This window comes from Bison bison, unplaced genomic scaffold, assembly GCF_000754665.1.
Source record: "Bison bison bison isolate TAMUID 2011002044 unplaced genomic scaffold, Bison_UMD1.0 scf7180017864538, whole genome shotgun sequence".
NCBI lineage: Eukaryota > Metazoa > Chordata > Mammalia > Artiodactyla > Bovidae > Bison > Bison bison.
In genome coordinates, this window is record NW_011495086.1 from 2,139,291 (window position 1) to 2,156,790 (window position 17,500).

General features: G+C 36.7%; 1 protein-coding gene across 1 annotated transcript in view; it reads right to left on the reverse strand.

Moving 5' to 3' along the window:
• Positions 1 to 17,500, reverse strand: part of CDH18 (cadherin 18, type 2) — a 597,814-nt gene that overhangs the window by 85,497 nt on the left and 494,817 nt on the right. Inside the window, exon 7 of the mRNA XM_010832133.1 lies at positions 12,333 to 12,586. Within this exon, the coding sequence (XP_010830435.1) occupies positions 12,333 to 12,586 (254 nt within the window). The remainder of the gene's footprint in view (positions 1 to 12,332; positions 12,587 to 17,500) is intronic.

Genomic DNA, 17,500 nt, shown 5'->3' on the forward strand with positions numbered 1-17,500 from the left:
GAGAACAGCCCTGGAGAGAAGGAAAACTGGGAGAGTAAGGATGTACTCTTAGATAGGAGGGTTCTAAGTGGACAGAAGAGCTGTCTACTTCTATCAAGAAGTTAAATTGGAATATAAAGGCTGAACTGGATTTGGCAGGATGGACATCCCTGGTTAACTTGAAAAGAGTAATTTCAATAAAATATGAAACCATGGAAGTTTTACTGTGGTGGATTCAAAAGTCTATTGAATGTAAATCCATGGAGCCCATGAGTCTTCACAGTTTATTGGATACCATTACCTGAAATGAAGATATAAAAAATGGTGTCTTATGTCATCAGAGAAGAGGGTTCAAAAAATTAATATTTTATGATACAGGAAATATTAAGTACTGTCTTTGCTGAAAAGAATGACAATTTGTAACGAGGGGAATATCTAAAAAGATGAAATTCATGAGAAGGTGAACAGACTGGGTTCCAGGCCACAAATATAGGGATTTCTATTGAAAGAAACAGAGAAACTCCTTCCATTTTAACATGAAGAAAATATCAAAAGATAGGCGATTGTGGTAATGGAAATATTACAAAATTTGTCATACTTTCTAGAACAGAGTATAATTGAAATACAACCCATGCCTAGCACAGGCATACTCTTTTAACAGGGTACCTAAAACATATTTCTAAGGTATAAACATCATAAAAACCTATGGACATAAATGCACAAACATGGTAGAAGACAGTACCACAGAGAGGCAGGCTATAGAACATCCCAAGAAATCTAGGAGCTCACTAAATGAAAATAACATCAGAAAATAACAGAATAAATCACTTGGAACTGTATGATCAAGACAAAGAATTGGCCATTTTGGGCATTGATGGTTCTAATAGAAATTCTGTTACTTAAAGGAAATTCAACATGCAAAATCATTTAAACATGAAAATATAAAGGTATAAAAGAAATCTGATTGAAAGAAACATTAGATCCAGACTCCATAGAAAAGTGGTTAAGAGAGATATCACTGGGTTTTCCCAAAGCATTAGGCCATGGCATGTTGACACTGATTTACCTTCTTTTGACTTAAGATTATATCACAAAAATATCTTCTCATAATATCCTTCCCCAGAGGCCTGATATCAAGGATGAATGAGGATGAAGGCTGAATTGCTAAGGAGATGTGAGCAATCTTGTCACATGAAAAGAATAACATCCTTAAAATGTAATCAGTTGGCAATCTGGTTATTACATCATCCAAAGTAACCTGTCTTCAAGAAAATTTCCATTTTGGTTTACTTTAAGAACAACAGCTACTGGATTTGAAAGTTGGACCTGAAATTGAAAATATTATTCAACCTCAACGTTTCCTGCAGCAACTATCAGCAAAGTTCAGATTGCATTGTTATCAATACACCTCTATGAAATATAGCAGGACAAGCCCCATTTTAGAAATGTGATCACTTTAAAACTGTCAGTCTGGAAGAAAATGTGTTTTCTTCTGCTTATAAGGTGAATTAAGACTCTGAAAATATGTAGTTCCTTTATCAGAACAATCTCCTCTCTTTTAGGCTCTTTACACAGAGCTTACTAAAAATAAGTACTAGAAATAGTGGCTAAACACTTTTAGGATAAATACATTTTTATCTGAAATAAAAAAAAATAGCTTACCTACGCTTAAATGGTAGGTATAATACGAGGCATGAATCCAGACTTATGGTATTTACTTCTTGATTTTCTATGTGACCTAATTCTCTTGGAAATCTACAACATACAGGCTAGACCTCAGACAGGTGCTTGGAGCCAAAGAATCTTATTCATGGGGTTGCAGTTGAATTTTGACTCAAGTAGAGCTAAATAGTTCTGCTTAACTACCCTTATGTTTCTACCCAGCCATAGTGATAAAAAGGCAGAAAAGGGAAAACAGAAATGTGACAGAAAAGAACTATGCAAAATTATTTTGGAGTGTTATAAGTGGAATCATTCAATGTTAATCATTTAAAATTATGAAGTGACTCAGATGTGATTGAGTGACTAACACTTTCACTTTCATAAAACCTGAGGGATTAGAATTTTGAGATTTTTTTTGCTTCCCTGATAGCCCAGGTGGTAAAGAATCTGCCTGCATTGCAGGAGACCCTGGTGTGATTCCTTGGAAGGGAAGATTATCTGGAGAAGTGATAGCTACCCATTCCAGTATTCTTGGGGTTCCCTTGTATCTCAGCTGATAAAGAATCCACCTGCAATGTGGGAGACCTGGGTTCGATCCCTGGGTTGGGAAGATAGGGAAAGGTTATCCACTCCAGTATTCTGGCCTGGAGAATTCCAAGGCCCATGGGGTTACAAAGAGTCAGACACAACTGAGTGACTTTCACTTTCACCTTACACAGTGTTACACTAGAAGTAAGAACTTACTTTAAAACAAAATATTCTTGGGTAAGGAATGAGTATTGATTCAGTAGTGTCATCAAATAAATTAATGAGAGAATGCTTAAGAGATAGATTAGAGGTGGTTGGTGGGGAAAATTCAACTCCCAGTGCATTTCTGCATAGGTTGATTCTTGAAGATAAATAGAGTTGAGAAAAATGACAAGGGGATTTACCCAAAACAAATTTCCCAGTTTTCAGATATAGTGGTGGTTTAGTCATTCAGTCATGTCCCAATCTTGTGACCCCATGTACTGTAGCCCGCCAGGCTCTTTTGTCCCATAGTATTTTCCAGGCAAGAATACTGGAGTAGTTGCCATTTCCTTATCCAGGGGATCTTCCTGACCCAGGGATCAAATCCACATCTCCTGTGGCACATTCTTGACCACTAGGGCCACCTGGGAGGCCCATTTTCAGATATCAAAGAGGTACATCTACAGTCTTTTCCTCAGTGGTTAACAATCTGTAGATTCTGGCCTCGATTCATGCACAATGTAAATATGAATTTTATGGAAATTTGTTTCTAAAATGGATCTAGCATATGTGTTAAAATGGCACTGAGTAGTGCTAAGAGAATGAATAAGCTTCCCAGGTGGCTCAGTGGTCACGAATCTGCTTGTCAGTACCTACCAATGTCAGAGACACAGATTCCTAATATTACCCTTTATACATATTCTCCAATTATGCTTGAAATTTGTCAGAATAATTTCAGAATAGACTTTATTTTTCACAGCCTGTACTTAGTTTACACCTCTCTTTCATTGAGGGATATCTAAACACTGTCAAAAATGACAAATGTACACTTTTTACAGTATTTTATTTAGCTTATAGTTCTGGAACTAATTTTAAAATGTAATACAAGTATGATTTTTTTTTTAATCACTTTTTTTAGACTTCAGTTTGAATTTAAGAAAAATGCAGTTTGTGGTACGTCTAGCTGACACTTTGGGCAAATCCACAGGTATACGTAGCAAAAACAGCATGGCTGTTCATTTGGGAGTTAGTTAGGGAGGAAATGTTTAGGCAGTTTCAAGGGCTACTCTGATATGATGATTGCATGCTGCTGCTGCTGCTGCTGCTGCTAAGTCGCTTCAGTCGTGTCCGACTCTGTGCGACCCCCTAGATGGCAGCCCGCCAGGCTCCACCGTCCCTGGGATTCTCCAGGCAAGAACACTGGAGTGGGTTGCCATTTCTTTCTCCAATGCATGAAAGTGAAAAGTGAAAGTGAAGTCGCTCAGTCATGTCCGACTCTTAGCGACCCATGAACTGCAGCCTACTAGGTTCCTCCGTCCATGTGATTTTCCAGGCAAGAGTACTGGAGTGGGGTGCACTGCATGTGTGTGTGCTAAGTCACTTCAGTCCTGCTGACTTTTTGCAACGCTGTGGACTGTAGCCCACCAGGCTCCTCTGCCAAGGGAATTCTCCAGGCAAGAATAATCGAGTGGGTTACAATTCCTCCTTCAGGGGATCTTCCCGACCCAGGGATTGAACCTGTGTTTCTTTTGTCTCCTGCGTTGGCAGGAGAGTTCTTTACCATTAGCGCCATCCTGGAAGCTTGATATGATTGTATATGTGTGCTTAGTCACTCAGTCATGTCCAACTCTTGCGATGCCATAGACTGTAGTCTCCTAGGCTCCTCTGTCCATAGGATTCTCCAGGCAAGAATACTGGAGTAGGTTGCCATTTCCTTCTCCAAATCACATTATAACTCAACCACCACTATAAGTTCACTGTATTCTTCATGAACTAGGTATCAGGATCATCTCTATGCTAAGTGCTACTTAGGAAGTTATATGATCAATGATCAACTGGATGTTGCCTCTGAGGGATTGGTGATCCCCTGGCTATAGACCAGAGGAAGTGCAATTAAGTTTGTGCTATCTCAGATTTGTCCAGTAGTTCCTTAGAGTGCTTTAACTGTTCAATTCCATATTCAATCCATGTCTAATTTCATGTTGGCTGAGAAATGGGTTCGTTTAACACTTGCAAAGTTGTATGTGTTTATAAACCTAGGTTATAATTTTTATTCCTACAACTACTCTCTGTTCTGCCATTCAATACATGCACCTTCATATTTCTAGTAAACATATTTTAATGTGATGAGCAAAGTGGAAAGAAAGTACATTGCATTGACATATGATAAAGTTTTATTCTTAAAAGTAGAATTTCTGGGCAAACAAATAGGCAAACAAGTTTTGGCCATAGGTAGCAGTCAATCTCAATAATGATTGCCTTTGTTCAAGAATTTTCTTCAACAGAAGCTACTTGAAACAAATTACCGAGTTCATCATTTGGTGCTCAATTTCCATTTGACTATATAGGCATAGATTCAAAATAATTATTAATCATGTTAAAGTACATTAGAAAAGTTATTTTTCACTTCAAAAACAAAATTTCAGTCCTCAGAGGCACTTATTATTTTTATTACAGTCTATCCATTTCACCATAAAAATTAATTTAAAACTTGTGTAATGGAAATCTATTTTTACAGTGATGTATTTGAAGAAACATTAGTTGGATAAAATAATAGAAGATGCCTTTCCATTGTCATACTTCTGATACTTGTACATACAGAAAGTGAGTGGTGACGCTAATATACTTGAGATCTTCCCTTCCAAACAGCTGTTTTCATAAATTTTACTGACCATGATCAATAGACGGGATAAAGTGTAATCAATATACACCCTGTAGGATATTACAGCAGCTTGGCCTCATCTTTAATTTAACAAAAGGTCACACATCTGCAGTATAGCTCAGATTCCCTTAGCTCACTTTGGGGATGCAATTTATTCCACAAGTCACGCATCCAGAAAATAATCTTTCCAAAAGAAAAAAATAGAACATAAGGATCATTTGTCACTTGATAATGTACTGTGCTTAATAAAATGGGCAGCACATATAGCACATAGATATTTTAGAAAGCTTTTTAACTTCCTGTACTGAAACCTTGATCCAACAAAACAACAGCACCTAGAAATCTCTGCACAAAAAATAAGTTTCCATCTGTTATTTATGCCCTTAAGTAACTAAGATTTTAAAAATTCCAGTAATCTTGAGTTCTGGAAATGCTCTGGCACCATTTTAACCATTGTCTTCTTTCTTTGTAAAATTCACATGAAAGCTATTTCAATGTTTTAGTCTCCAGTCAGTAGACTAATAGACATCACTAAGCAAGGATTTTGGAGAAGGCAATGGCAACCCACTCCAGTACTCTTGCCTGGAAAATCCCATGGACAGAGGAACCTGGTAGGCTGCAGTCCATGTGGTCGATAAAAGCCGGACACGACTGAGCGACTTCCTTTTCACTTTTCACTTTCATGCATTGGAGAAGGAAATGGCAACCCACTCTAGTGTTCTTGCCTGGAGAATCCCAGGGATGGGGGAGCCTGGTGGGCTGCCGTCTATGGTGTCACACAGAGTCGGACACGACTGAAGCAACTTAGCAAGCAAGGATTTAGGTATTCATTCCAGAGCTAAATTAATTGTACATGCCCAACCGGAACTTAGATTCTCCTTCTGGTGTCAGGACTCTGATCGGGAGTGGTTAACACCACATGCTAAACTCTTTGGTAAATCTGAGCCCCGAATTTAAAAATGTTCAGAGATCTTCTGTGTCTTTATTGAAGCATGGTAGAAGAGACCTCATTTTATCCAGTCTCTATGAGTTGTCAGTTGTGTGACCGGGCGCTGATTTCCCAGCCATATTAGTCTACGATCTCTTCATCTCTATAAGAACAGATTTGTCTTGGACATCTTTAGGTCCCTTTACATTTGCAAATGCCATAGTCATGTCAATTAAGAGTAAAGGTATTGGTCTCTCTAAATGTACCTACTTGGCTATACGTAATGTGTTGAATCACAAAACAGGAGTCAAAGACAAACACTTCCAGTCTTAATGGAAGCATGCTTTCTATCTGCACACAGTTTGCATGAAATATCCTTAATGAGTTATCTCCTTTGTATCAGAAAACTATGACAGCTTTTATGAGGGTATATTAAGAGTTTCTATTAAAGGCTTAATTACAATATTGACTTTCACTAAATTTTTATAAATAGATTTGATCTATAGAATAAAAACTCACTTTAATATGAGTATATTTTGAAACACATTTTCTGAGTATCTTTGCCTTCTTTTCAGAAGTTTGAGTCCTATATTCAAATTTTTTAATCCAATTTTTAGTTTCTTTTTCAAGTTTGCTGTATGACCTTGTCATCATTTTGAAATCTCTCTCTCTCTCTTTTTTGTTAATTTAAAGAGGTATTTCTAACTGACATCTCATCATAAGCTATATGAAAATCTCAGGAATGTGTAAGAAATTAAGTACTCTAATAAGGACGCAGTGAACATCCTTCAAGCATTTGTTCTCTGAGGCTACAATTAAACTCAAAATCAACTAAGTAAACACTCCTAATGCTCTGCAACTATTCTTTTCCTAAAGATATTTTAGACAGATTTTTTTTTAATTTGACAGCTATTTCCAAACCTGATCACAATTTTATTTCTTATTTTAGCATATAAATTGGCTATTGTTTCCTAAATAATGTTATGCTAAGCATTTAAAACAGTTACACAAGATATTTAATATTTCCTTCTAATGGCTTAAAGTTATTATACAAAGAAAATATTAAAATATTACCAATAAGTAAATATATAGATAAATTCAGATTATAAATCAGAGTAGAAAAGGGCAGATTTACTCATATAGATTCACACTAAAGCTCTTCACTGGATAAGAATCATTGATTGAGGACTTTAGTAATTTTCTTTATGTTGCAGTAAATCAAGTTATATGTTTTTGATTTTACAATATGGAGAAACTCTAAAATTAAAAAGTTTTTTTCATGAGATGCTAGAATTAGAAATGGAACTCTTTTCGGCATATCTTTTCTCCAGAGTATGAAACACATCTGAACACAAAACATTCGTTTCCAACTACATGACATTTGACTTCTATAATGCAATTTACACTGTTATTGTTTGAATGAGAAGCAGTTCGGGGCTTTTAAAAAACAAGGGTTTTTTAGTGAAGCAAAATTGAATTTAAATTTTGGATCTGCCACTTTATCACTGTGTCAGTTCAGTTCATTTCAGTCGCTCAGTCGTATCCTACTCTTTGCGACCCCATAAATCGCAGCACGCCAGGCCTCCCTGTCCATCACCAACTCGTGGAGTTCACTCAAACTCACATCCATCGAGTCAGTGATGCCATCCAGCCATCTCATCCTCTGTCGTCCCATTTTCCTCCTGCCCCCAATCCCTCCCATCATCAGAGTCTTTTCCAATGAGTCAGCTCTTCGCATGAGGTGGCGAAAGTACTGGAGTTTCAGCTTTAGCATCATTCCTTTCAAAGAACACCCAGGGCAATGCCAAAGAATGCTCAAACTACCGCACAATTGCACTCATCTCACATGCTAGTAAAGTAACGCTGAAAATTCTCCAAGCCAGGCTTCAGCAATACGTGAACCGTGTACTTCCAGATGTTCAAGCTGGTTTTAGAAAAGGCAGAGGAACCAGAGATCAAATTGCCAACATCCTCTGGATCACGGAAAAAGCAAGAGAGTTCCAGAAAAACATCTATTTCTGCTTTATTGACTATGCCAAAGCCTTTGACTGTGTGGATCACAATAAACTGTGGAAAATTCTGAAAGAAATGGGAATACCAGACCACCTGACCTGCCTCTTGAGAAACCTATATGCAGGTCAGGAAGCAACAATTTATCACTGTGTAAACTTGGCCAAATTTCCTGTCTGCACCTTGACTATAGAATGGGACTAACACTGAAGCCTCATTAGGTTTGTTACAAAAATTTGGGGCATGTTATTACAACCCCCTGGCCCACAGATAGCAAGCAATAAATAGTCACATGATGCAGGATCACATTTCCAGAAAGCTCTCTAGCTTCTCTTATGCATCATAGGAGTGCTCATATGTCAGCAGCTACTGAGGAAATTCCTGAATTCCATTTGCAATATACCAGCAAGTGAGCACAGCCTTTTTAAACAAAGGTTTCTTCACTTTTGGTAAATAGCCCAGTTCTGATTTTTATTTTTAAGAGAGTTGATGGTGATATTGCTGCAAATTGCACATCCTTGTTTTGAGATAAAAGAGACAAAAGCGGGACATGGTCTGCTCTTAAAAATCTGAAGAATCTTACTAATAGTTTAGAAAATTGAAAATACAAAAGACAAGTCAGGAAGCTTTCCACAAATGCCTGTAAGGCTAAAACTCCCTTTCATTATCAATGCTACAGACTTGGAGTTAATTGCATTTCAGGGCACAAGGCAAGGTACATCTTTTCAGTGTGCACTTCCTTAATTAGTACAAACATTTGGTCCCTGGGAAAGGTAGAAGAATAAGGATTGCTTTTGTATTTGTTAATGTTTTCTGTTTTTTATTCCCTGTTAGCACCTAGAGGCCCATGTGAGTGACACATTTTTATTAAAATCAAGAACAAATATTATGTAAATTATGCCCCCAAACACCAGCTATGCAGTCTGATTATTTTAAGACAGCTTTGAAAGGATTCATTTTAGTTGTCTAACCAAAACAAAGCTGAAAGAAAAATGTACATTCTAATGGATCTGTGCTTCTCAATATCTGCATTTAGAGACATATACCCATCACTTTTGCATAGCAACAACTGGGCATATGTGTGTAACATACCTGGTGTTCAATTAAATGCCCTCAATAATATAGAGCAACTACAGAGGCAAACAGCACTATAAATGGAAGAATTATATAAATAATTTTTGCTAAATAAAATGCATATGTTGAAACATTCATATGAATATGCATATATGCAAAACACATATGCTGGTATGCATTGCCCCAAAATAGTTTTCAACATTTGCCATGAGTATAATTAGCACCCCAATTTTACCACCATACTACCCAGTTTGGTTTATTCTGTGTGAGGGTTTTTTGACCTGAGCACTATTGATATTCTGGACCAGAAAATTCTTTGTTGTGGGGACTCACTTGTGAGTTGTAAGATGTTCAGGACCACCCCTGACCTTTGCCTGCAAATGAGAATAATTTTCTTCCCTCAGTTGTGACAACCAAACATTTCATCAGACATTGTCAAATGTCCCCAGGTAGGGGGTACTTTGGGGATTCCCAGGTGGCTCCGTGATAAAGAATCCGCCTGCCAATGCAGGAGACACAGATTCCACCCCTGGGTCAGGAAGATCCCCTGGAGAAGGAAATGGAACACACTCCAGTATTCTTGCCTGGAAAATCCCATTGGCAGAGAAGCCCAGTGGGCTACAGTCCCTGGGGTTTCAAAGGAACTGGATTCGACATGACTTAGTAACTAAATAACAAAAGTGGGGATTTTGCCCTTGGATGACTACTGTTTTATGTGGAATCAGTGTTTTTTGTTTGTTTGTTTGTTTATTGGGAAATATAGAAGCAACACTGAGAGAAAGTCTGTCACTGACCTCAATGTTTCCTCCTTTGGCCTATCTTTTGGGAATATACATTCCTCCCTTCACAGCATTTTGACATTTTAAAAATCCATTATTTATTTTGAAATGTACATTTTCCTATCACTCTGTTTATTAAACTCACTCATGCATCTCTGATTTCTCTTTTCCCCCCACTGACATTGCTGTCAGGATGAATTTCCAAGACATTAGCTTAGTGCAAAGCCTTTGTACAATCTCTCTTGAGCTCCTTTTTACAACCTCATTATTTGCCATTCCCACACAGGCAGCCTAAGCTCCTTGTGTACACAACAAACTGCAGTTATTTTCCCTATTCTTCGCCTGTCTAATCATTAGCCTGGGTTTTGAACCTCAATTCAGTCTTCCTCAACTCATTCCCTCTAGAAGATATCAGGCACACTTGTTCCTTGCATTTGTATTAGATCTTTATTCTCTCTCTCCACTGGGCTTCAAGCTGCTTCGTGTGTGTATGTGGTGGTATGTGTGTGTGTTTAATTTCTTTATCATGAGGAATATTGTAATATTTGCATATGATACAGTGCTTAAATATCATTTTAAATTCCATGTACCTCCTGCTGCTTTTAACTACAAATATAGAATGTATCATTGATATCAAGCTTTAGTTTTAAAAAGAAAGTCTTATCCATCTTTATCAAATATTTTCACATCAAACTCACAGCATGAAATATTTTTATTCTCAAAATATGTTGGCTCCTTTAGGTAAATGACCACTGATTTTTAAGTATCCTTTATAATGCTTGGAGAAGGAAATGGGAACCCACTCCAGTAGCTTTGCTTAGAGAATCTGATAGACAGCGGAGCCTGGTGCGCTACAGTCCATGGGGTCGTAAAGAGTCAGGCAAGTGAGTAACACTTCCACACTTTATAATGTTAGCTTTTAATGTAGTTAGTTCTAAAGACACATTTTCCTTATGAAATGCATATGGTCTTCTATGGAATGATGAAGCATAGTGGGTTTTCCTATGGTTAAACAAATAAGCACATCAACTTCTGTTTGTAACACTTAATTAAAGATTAATGTTCACAACTGAGTTCTTTCATTTTGTTTTGTATACTTTGCCTATCCTGCTTCTAGCAATGTTGAGTTCTTGTTCTCAGTGTGACAGAAGGGTTATCAACTAACAGGATGATTTTTCTACATTCACAGATGAAACAGAATTATTAAATATATAACTTTGTGCTCTGAACATTGTTTCTCTCCATGTGTGAGTGTTCTGGTCATTTCTTTTAAACTTAAAAAGAATCATTTTTATGTAACAGGAAATTGAAACCCTTTACATAGATTTCATAGATTCTGAGGAGACTATTTATCATACTAGCTTTTGTTAGAATGGATGAGAACTAAGAGAGTGAGAATATAACCTTGATGGGAAAAAGCAGACCGATTTGTTAAGGATTTCAGACCTTCTAGGGCCTTAGAATTATCCAAGGGTATATATACAAGGTAACTAAAGACTTTTATATATTTACATAGTTCTTTGATTTTTATCATAATTAAGATACAAATCTTGCTGATTATGCAAGGAAAGCTTTAATTATCTCTACACATGACATGCCACAGTAATGTTAGTGAGCTCTTACTGTGTTAAGTACTTTCTGTCAATGTAATTTACTTCTGTCAACATATTCATGCAACATTATTATTTCTTATTCATTTACCTGATATTGAGATTTAGCGAGGTTAAATGACTGTATAAGATTACACAGCTAGTAAATCAGGTCACCAGAATTCTCACATTGGTTTTCCTGTCATTAGAGGTAAGTCTCTAACCCACCTTAAGTTCCAGAGGTTGGTGATGGGCAGGGAATCCTGGTGTGCTGCAGTCCATGGGGTTGCAGAGAGTCGGGCACGACTGAGCGACTGAACTGAAATGAACTGAACTGAACTGAACCTGCCTTGGACGAGTCAGCATTTATTGAGTGGCTATTAGGTGCAGGCCACTTGTCTTGGAACTTAGAGCACACTGCTTGATAAACAATCATAATAACTCTGAGAGATATATATTAGTGTTCTTCTTTTAGAAATAAGGGTAGATAGTTTCCCAAAGGTTTACCACATTATGACAGAACAAGGACAGACTCAGAGATGAATGCTATTTCCAAACGCTCACCTTTTTTTCACTGTATTTATATTCCCTATTACCAAGGTACCAAAGAGTTTCTAATATGTACTGAAATATTTCTCTATAAATTTTTTCAGTCAATAATGCCCCCATCTATTATCAAATGAAAAAACAATCATCTGTGCGGTCGCCAATATATTCATAAAGATAGCTACATGTCTGCTAAATTTGACAGAAACCCCTCTGTTATTTACTCAGTTAATGAAACAGATGATACTATGATTGAATTGCATTAATGGAAAATAACATGGAAAATAAACATTTTAAATATTACTCATCCATTTAAAATTATTATCAGAGACAATAAAATCTTTATATATCTAAAAGGAGAAAGTATACCATACCTTACTAAGCTATTAGCACTGTCAGGATCTTGGGCCAAAACTGTGCCAACAACTGTCCCGATCTTGGCATTTTCATAGACTTCCATGACATAGGAAGGCATGGAAAATAGTGGTGGTTCATCTACATCCCCAACAATGATCTTCAGCATGGTAGCATCTTTAAAAGGACCCAAGTGAGAAAAGCGAAAATCAAGGTGTGTATTGGCTCCTTCTATGTTGAGGGTATATGACTTCTTTTTCTCATAGTTCAGTGGCTGTGGGGAAAAAATAAGATTTCCAATGTTATGACTCCCATCACTTTTCAAACAAATATTCCCTTTTCCATTTTTGAAACAAACAAACATGGATATGTTTAGGTCGATCTATCCACTCATAAACAAACTATAAAGTTTGTCTTAGCAGTAATATCTACAGCAGAAATCATGGAAACTCAAGTCTGAAACAACAGTGATTTTTCACAGCCATAAATATGGTGATAATTAGGGACAAAAGAGTATTTTCCGCAGTCAAGCTAATATTGCTTTTTGGGGAATCTCTTCAAGCAACTTTTTTCTATCTCCTCTTCGACTTAAATCATTAACTTTTTAAAATATTTGCTGTGTGGATGTTCAGTCTCTCAACTGTGTCCAACTCTTTGTGACCCCATGGGCTGGAACCCACCAGGCTCCTCTGTCCATGGGATTGTCCCAGTAAGAATACTGGAGTGTGTTGCCACTTCCACCTCCAGGGGATCTCCCCAACCCAGTGAGGGAACTCGCATCTTTTGTACCGCAGGTGGATTCTTTGCTCCTGAAGCAATGCGGAAATGTTTTCTACCAATCTGCTAAATTGAAAAGGTACTTTTTTTGTTTGTTTGTTTTGTACTTAATCTATCTTGTACCATTGATTTTTATCTATCATCATATTATTTTTACCTTGCTGGTCTTAAACTTGATATCTTATTTTAAAATCTGACAAATTTTTAAGCTTTCAATTAACATTATCTTGAAATTTTAGCAAAAGGTTTTATACACACTTCTAAAGTTCACTTTTATAGTTTTAATTGTAATTATTTACTTTTTTTTTGCTTGTAATACCATTTTGTATATTTATTTTGGTTTTCATTTCCTTTATTATGATATTTTTATCCACTTTGTTTTTTCAATTGTAGTATTCTGCTTGTTTATACCGTTTATCTTTTTAGCTTTGAATCGGCATTAATAGTTTCTCTGTATCTTTCTAGTTATTTTTTCTTACTTTAAAAAATAATCCAGATAATATTTATGTATCTTCTATTAATATATTTATTAGGAGCCATGAATTTGACTTCATATACAATAATGAAGAACTAGGTCAATCTTGGTGTTTTGTCCAAGAGAATATATGTTCTATTATAGGATATAAAATAGTAAACATTCATTTATAGCACTGGACACTTAGGGATATATGACATTGTAGGCATTATGAACAGCAACCTACTCCAGTATTCTTGTCTGGAAAAACCCATGGACACAGATCCTCATGGGCTACAGTTCATGGGGTTGCAAAGAGTAGGACATGACTTAGCAACTAAACATCAACATCAAGTGTTATGAAAATAATAAGGATGCAGACTTAGAAGCAAGAGTGTGTGAGTAAGTAGGTAGTATTTCCAAGAGGAAGTACCTTTATAGGTAATGACTGAAACGTTTGAAAGTGTTAAACATGGGGGACATAACAGGTTCTGTGATCCAAAATGTGCTTAGTTATAGGATTAATCATGCTGAAAGTCTCCATGGTGATATTAGTGCAGGCAATGCATAAATCAACGTTATATTTTGAGCCTGCAGAAGTACCTATAGATTAACATCTATAAGAAAAAACTATAGATATTTTTCCACCCCTATTTCTGCAACGGATTTTGCAGCAGTCTGCTTCAATCTTGCAGTCTTCTTTCCTGGCAGGATCAGAGAATGATCATTTCCTAGGGTGGACATCAGATATTTTCATTTACCCTAAGGCCCAAGGAGAAGCTATAGAGCACATTTAGTGGGATTTTATAAACCGAAAGTCAGTCCTACTGATTATTATTTCCCTTATTGTTTCTGAGTTGCCTTTAAAAATTGACCTACCCAGGGTTGGAGATTGTATAGGAGGAAAACAACCATTTAAAAAGACACTGGATCCTTGGAAGAAAAGCTATGACAAAACTACAAAGCATATTAAAAAGCAGAGACTTTACTTTGCTGACAAAGGTCCAAATAGTCAAAGCTATGGTTTTTCTTGTAGTCATGTATGGATGACTACTAGTAGTCAGGTATGGTGAGAGTTGGACCGTAAAGAAGGCTGAGTGCCAGAGAATGGATGCTTTTGAACTGTGGTGTTGGAAAAGACTCTTGAGAGTCCCTTGGACTGCAAGGAGATCCAACCAATCCATCCTAAAGGAAATCAGTCCTGAATATTCATTGGAAGGACTGATGCTGAAGCTTCAATAGTTTGGCCACCTGATGCGAAGAACTGACTCATTTGAAAAGATGCTGATGCTGGGAAAGATTTAACGCAGGAGGAGAGGGGGACAAGAGAGGATCAGATGGCTGGATGACATCATGGACTCGAGTATACTCCAGGAGTTGGTGATGGACAGGGAAGCCTGACGTGCTGCAGTCCATGGGGTCACAAAGAGTTGGACATGACTGACTGACTGAACTGAACTGCCTGAACTTCCAAACAAAATAATAACAACCTAGAACAAATAATAGTTCTCAGGAAGATAGATAAGACATTGTCATTACATTATTTTACAAGTGTTTATAAGACAAAATAAAATATTAAAAATGTTAAAAACTCAAATTCTTAAATGTGAACCAAATATACAATACATATACATTTATATATGGGAAAATATTATGCATTTTATATTCATATATTTTAAAGAAGAGAAACCAAAGTATCACTGGAAGGACTGATGCTGAAGCTCTAATACATTGGCCACTTGGTGCAAAGTGCTGGCTCCTTGGGAAAAACCCTGATGCTGGGAAAGATAGAAGGCAGGAGGAGAAGGGGATGACAGGGGATGACAGGCAGGGTGGCATCATTGACTCAATGGACATGAGTTTGAGCAAGCTCCAGAAGAAAGTGAAGGACAGGGAAGCCTGGCAAGCTACAGTCCATGGGGTTGCAAAGAATCGGACACGACTGAGTGACAGAACAACAATTTTAAAGAAAGGCTAATGGATCTGCAGTTTATGACCCACCAAGTGGGAGTCATTTCCTTCTTAGAGAATTAAAGCTAGAAATGAATTGCCAATGTATCTAATATCCATCTTGTTTGGGGACTTGCATGACTTTTAGTTGGACCCACAGATTCACTGCACTTTTCTTTCCTTGACTCCTTTCTCCTTAACATTAGTAAGTAAGGATCTGTTTTGGAGTAATTCAATAAGTTTCATCCAAATTTAAATGACCTCTCCTCAAAATGGTACACAACTGCTGCCTATCAAGAATTAGGTGCATGGATATGGTCCCCTTGGCACAGAGGAGCAGGGACTGTCAGAATCTAGATATTTGGCTCATGGAAAGCCGCCCTTGGCAGGCTTACTACTTTTTAAGTATCAATGTAATTTTTTAGATGTAACCCACTGCATCTGGTAGACTTTATAATAACTAAGGCTCACTGAGTGTCAGAAAGACTTTCAATGCAACTTGTGGAAATAATTTTAGCCACCTCTATCCCATCAGATATTATTATCAAGCTGTGGATCCAATACAACAGGCATCTCTCTTTCCATTTTCAGCAGATCCCCTGGCAAGTTTGTTATTTATCTCAACACTGGCCTACCTACTGCTAAGGTACAGGTTTTTATGTCAACACATGGTTTCATGTTTATGACTAACTCATATATATTTAAGTATCCCAAGAAAGAGATAATCATTTTAAAGGACTTGTTTTTCAGGTCTGGCAGATGGATGGATAGGACCCGTCTCAAGTCACTAAGGAAAGAGAGGATATTTTGGATCAGGACAAAATTTCAGAAGCAGACGAACTAATAGCACACATGGAAATAGTTTTAGTAACCTCATTTATAAACAAAACACTGCAGTGCTAAATTGCAAATTAGAGAAACTGGAAATAAATTATGCTTTTGGAGGATTTCTTTTTGCAGGATTATGTATACAAAATAAAGTATGTTAATACTTGGTTTTATATTAAAACAAAGAATATACAACAGTATATAGAGAAAGAATTAGGATTATAATTTTTTTCCATTTACTGTAAATCCTGGTAATGCCGTCCAAGTGCGTATTATTCACACACTGTAAGTAGATCACTCAGTAATTTCCTAATAATCTTTTGTTCCAAGGAAATTAGTTAGAACTCTGTCTAAGGGTATCAATTTTCATATCACAACATTTTTATTTTTATTATGTGAAAGTAGTTTATCAAAAACAATAGACCAAGAACAGTGAAATCTATTCATCTAATACCTAGTTTTGATTAAAAGATGAAGAAAAAAAATTTAAAACATACTCAGTTTATAAAAATACCAAAGAAAGAAAAAAAAAGAGACATGTTTAACTGAGAGTATACAAAACACACACTTTTCCTATCTTAAAACAAAACAGCAACCAAAAAAAAAAAAGGATACAGAACAAGTTCATATGTGTGAGGCATAGTAGGAAATTGATTAGGGCAATTATAGAATGAAAGATTGTTTATGAGCATGATAAATAACCTTTTCCAGCTATACAATGTAAAAATTTCAACTGCCCATGCCTGCAGTTTTGGGGGGCAGGATTCTGACGTTTGAATTGGACAGATTAAAACAATCAACCCTTTTGAGCAACTTGACAACTCTTGGAAAGATGAGCCTCCAGTCTTTGATAAAGTTCACCATTATCTACTCCTAGATTTTGCCTCACCAAGATATTTGGTGTAAGGGGTTGGGGGTGGGGGGCATCTATAATTTACATACAGTTTATCCCATTTAACAAAACATCAGACCCATGCCAAGTTTCTTTTTCCTTTCTTTCTTTTCAAAACTGTAAGTCTGGATTACCAGTTCAGTGTTTAAGATGAGAAGCAGGTGAGTCTAAGGGAAAGGTGTTCTACTGGAGATTACTAACATAATCTTAATCTTTAAGGAGAAATATTCCAGGAACTCTATCAGACCCTGTTTTCGTTTTTTTTTTTTTTTTTTTTTTCCTTGGCC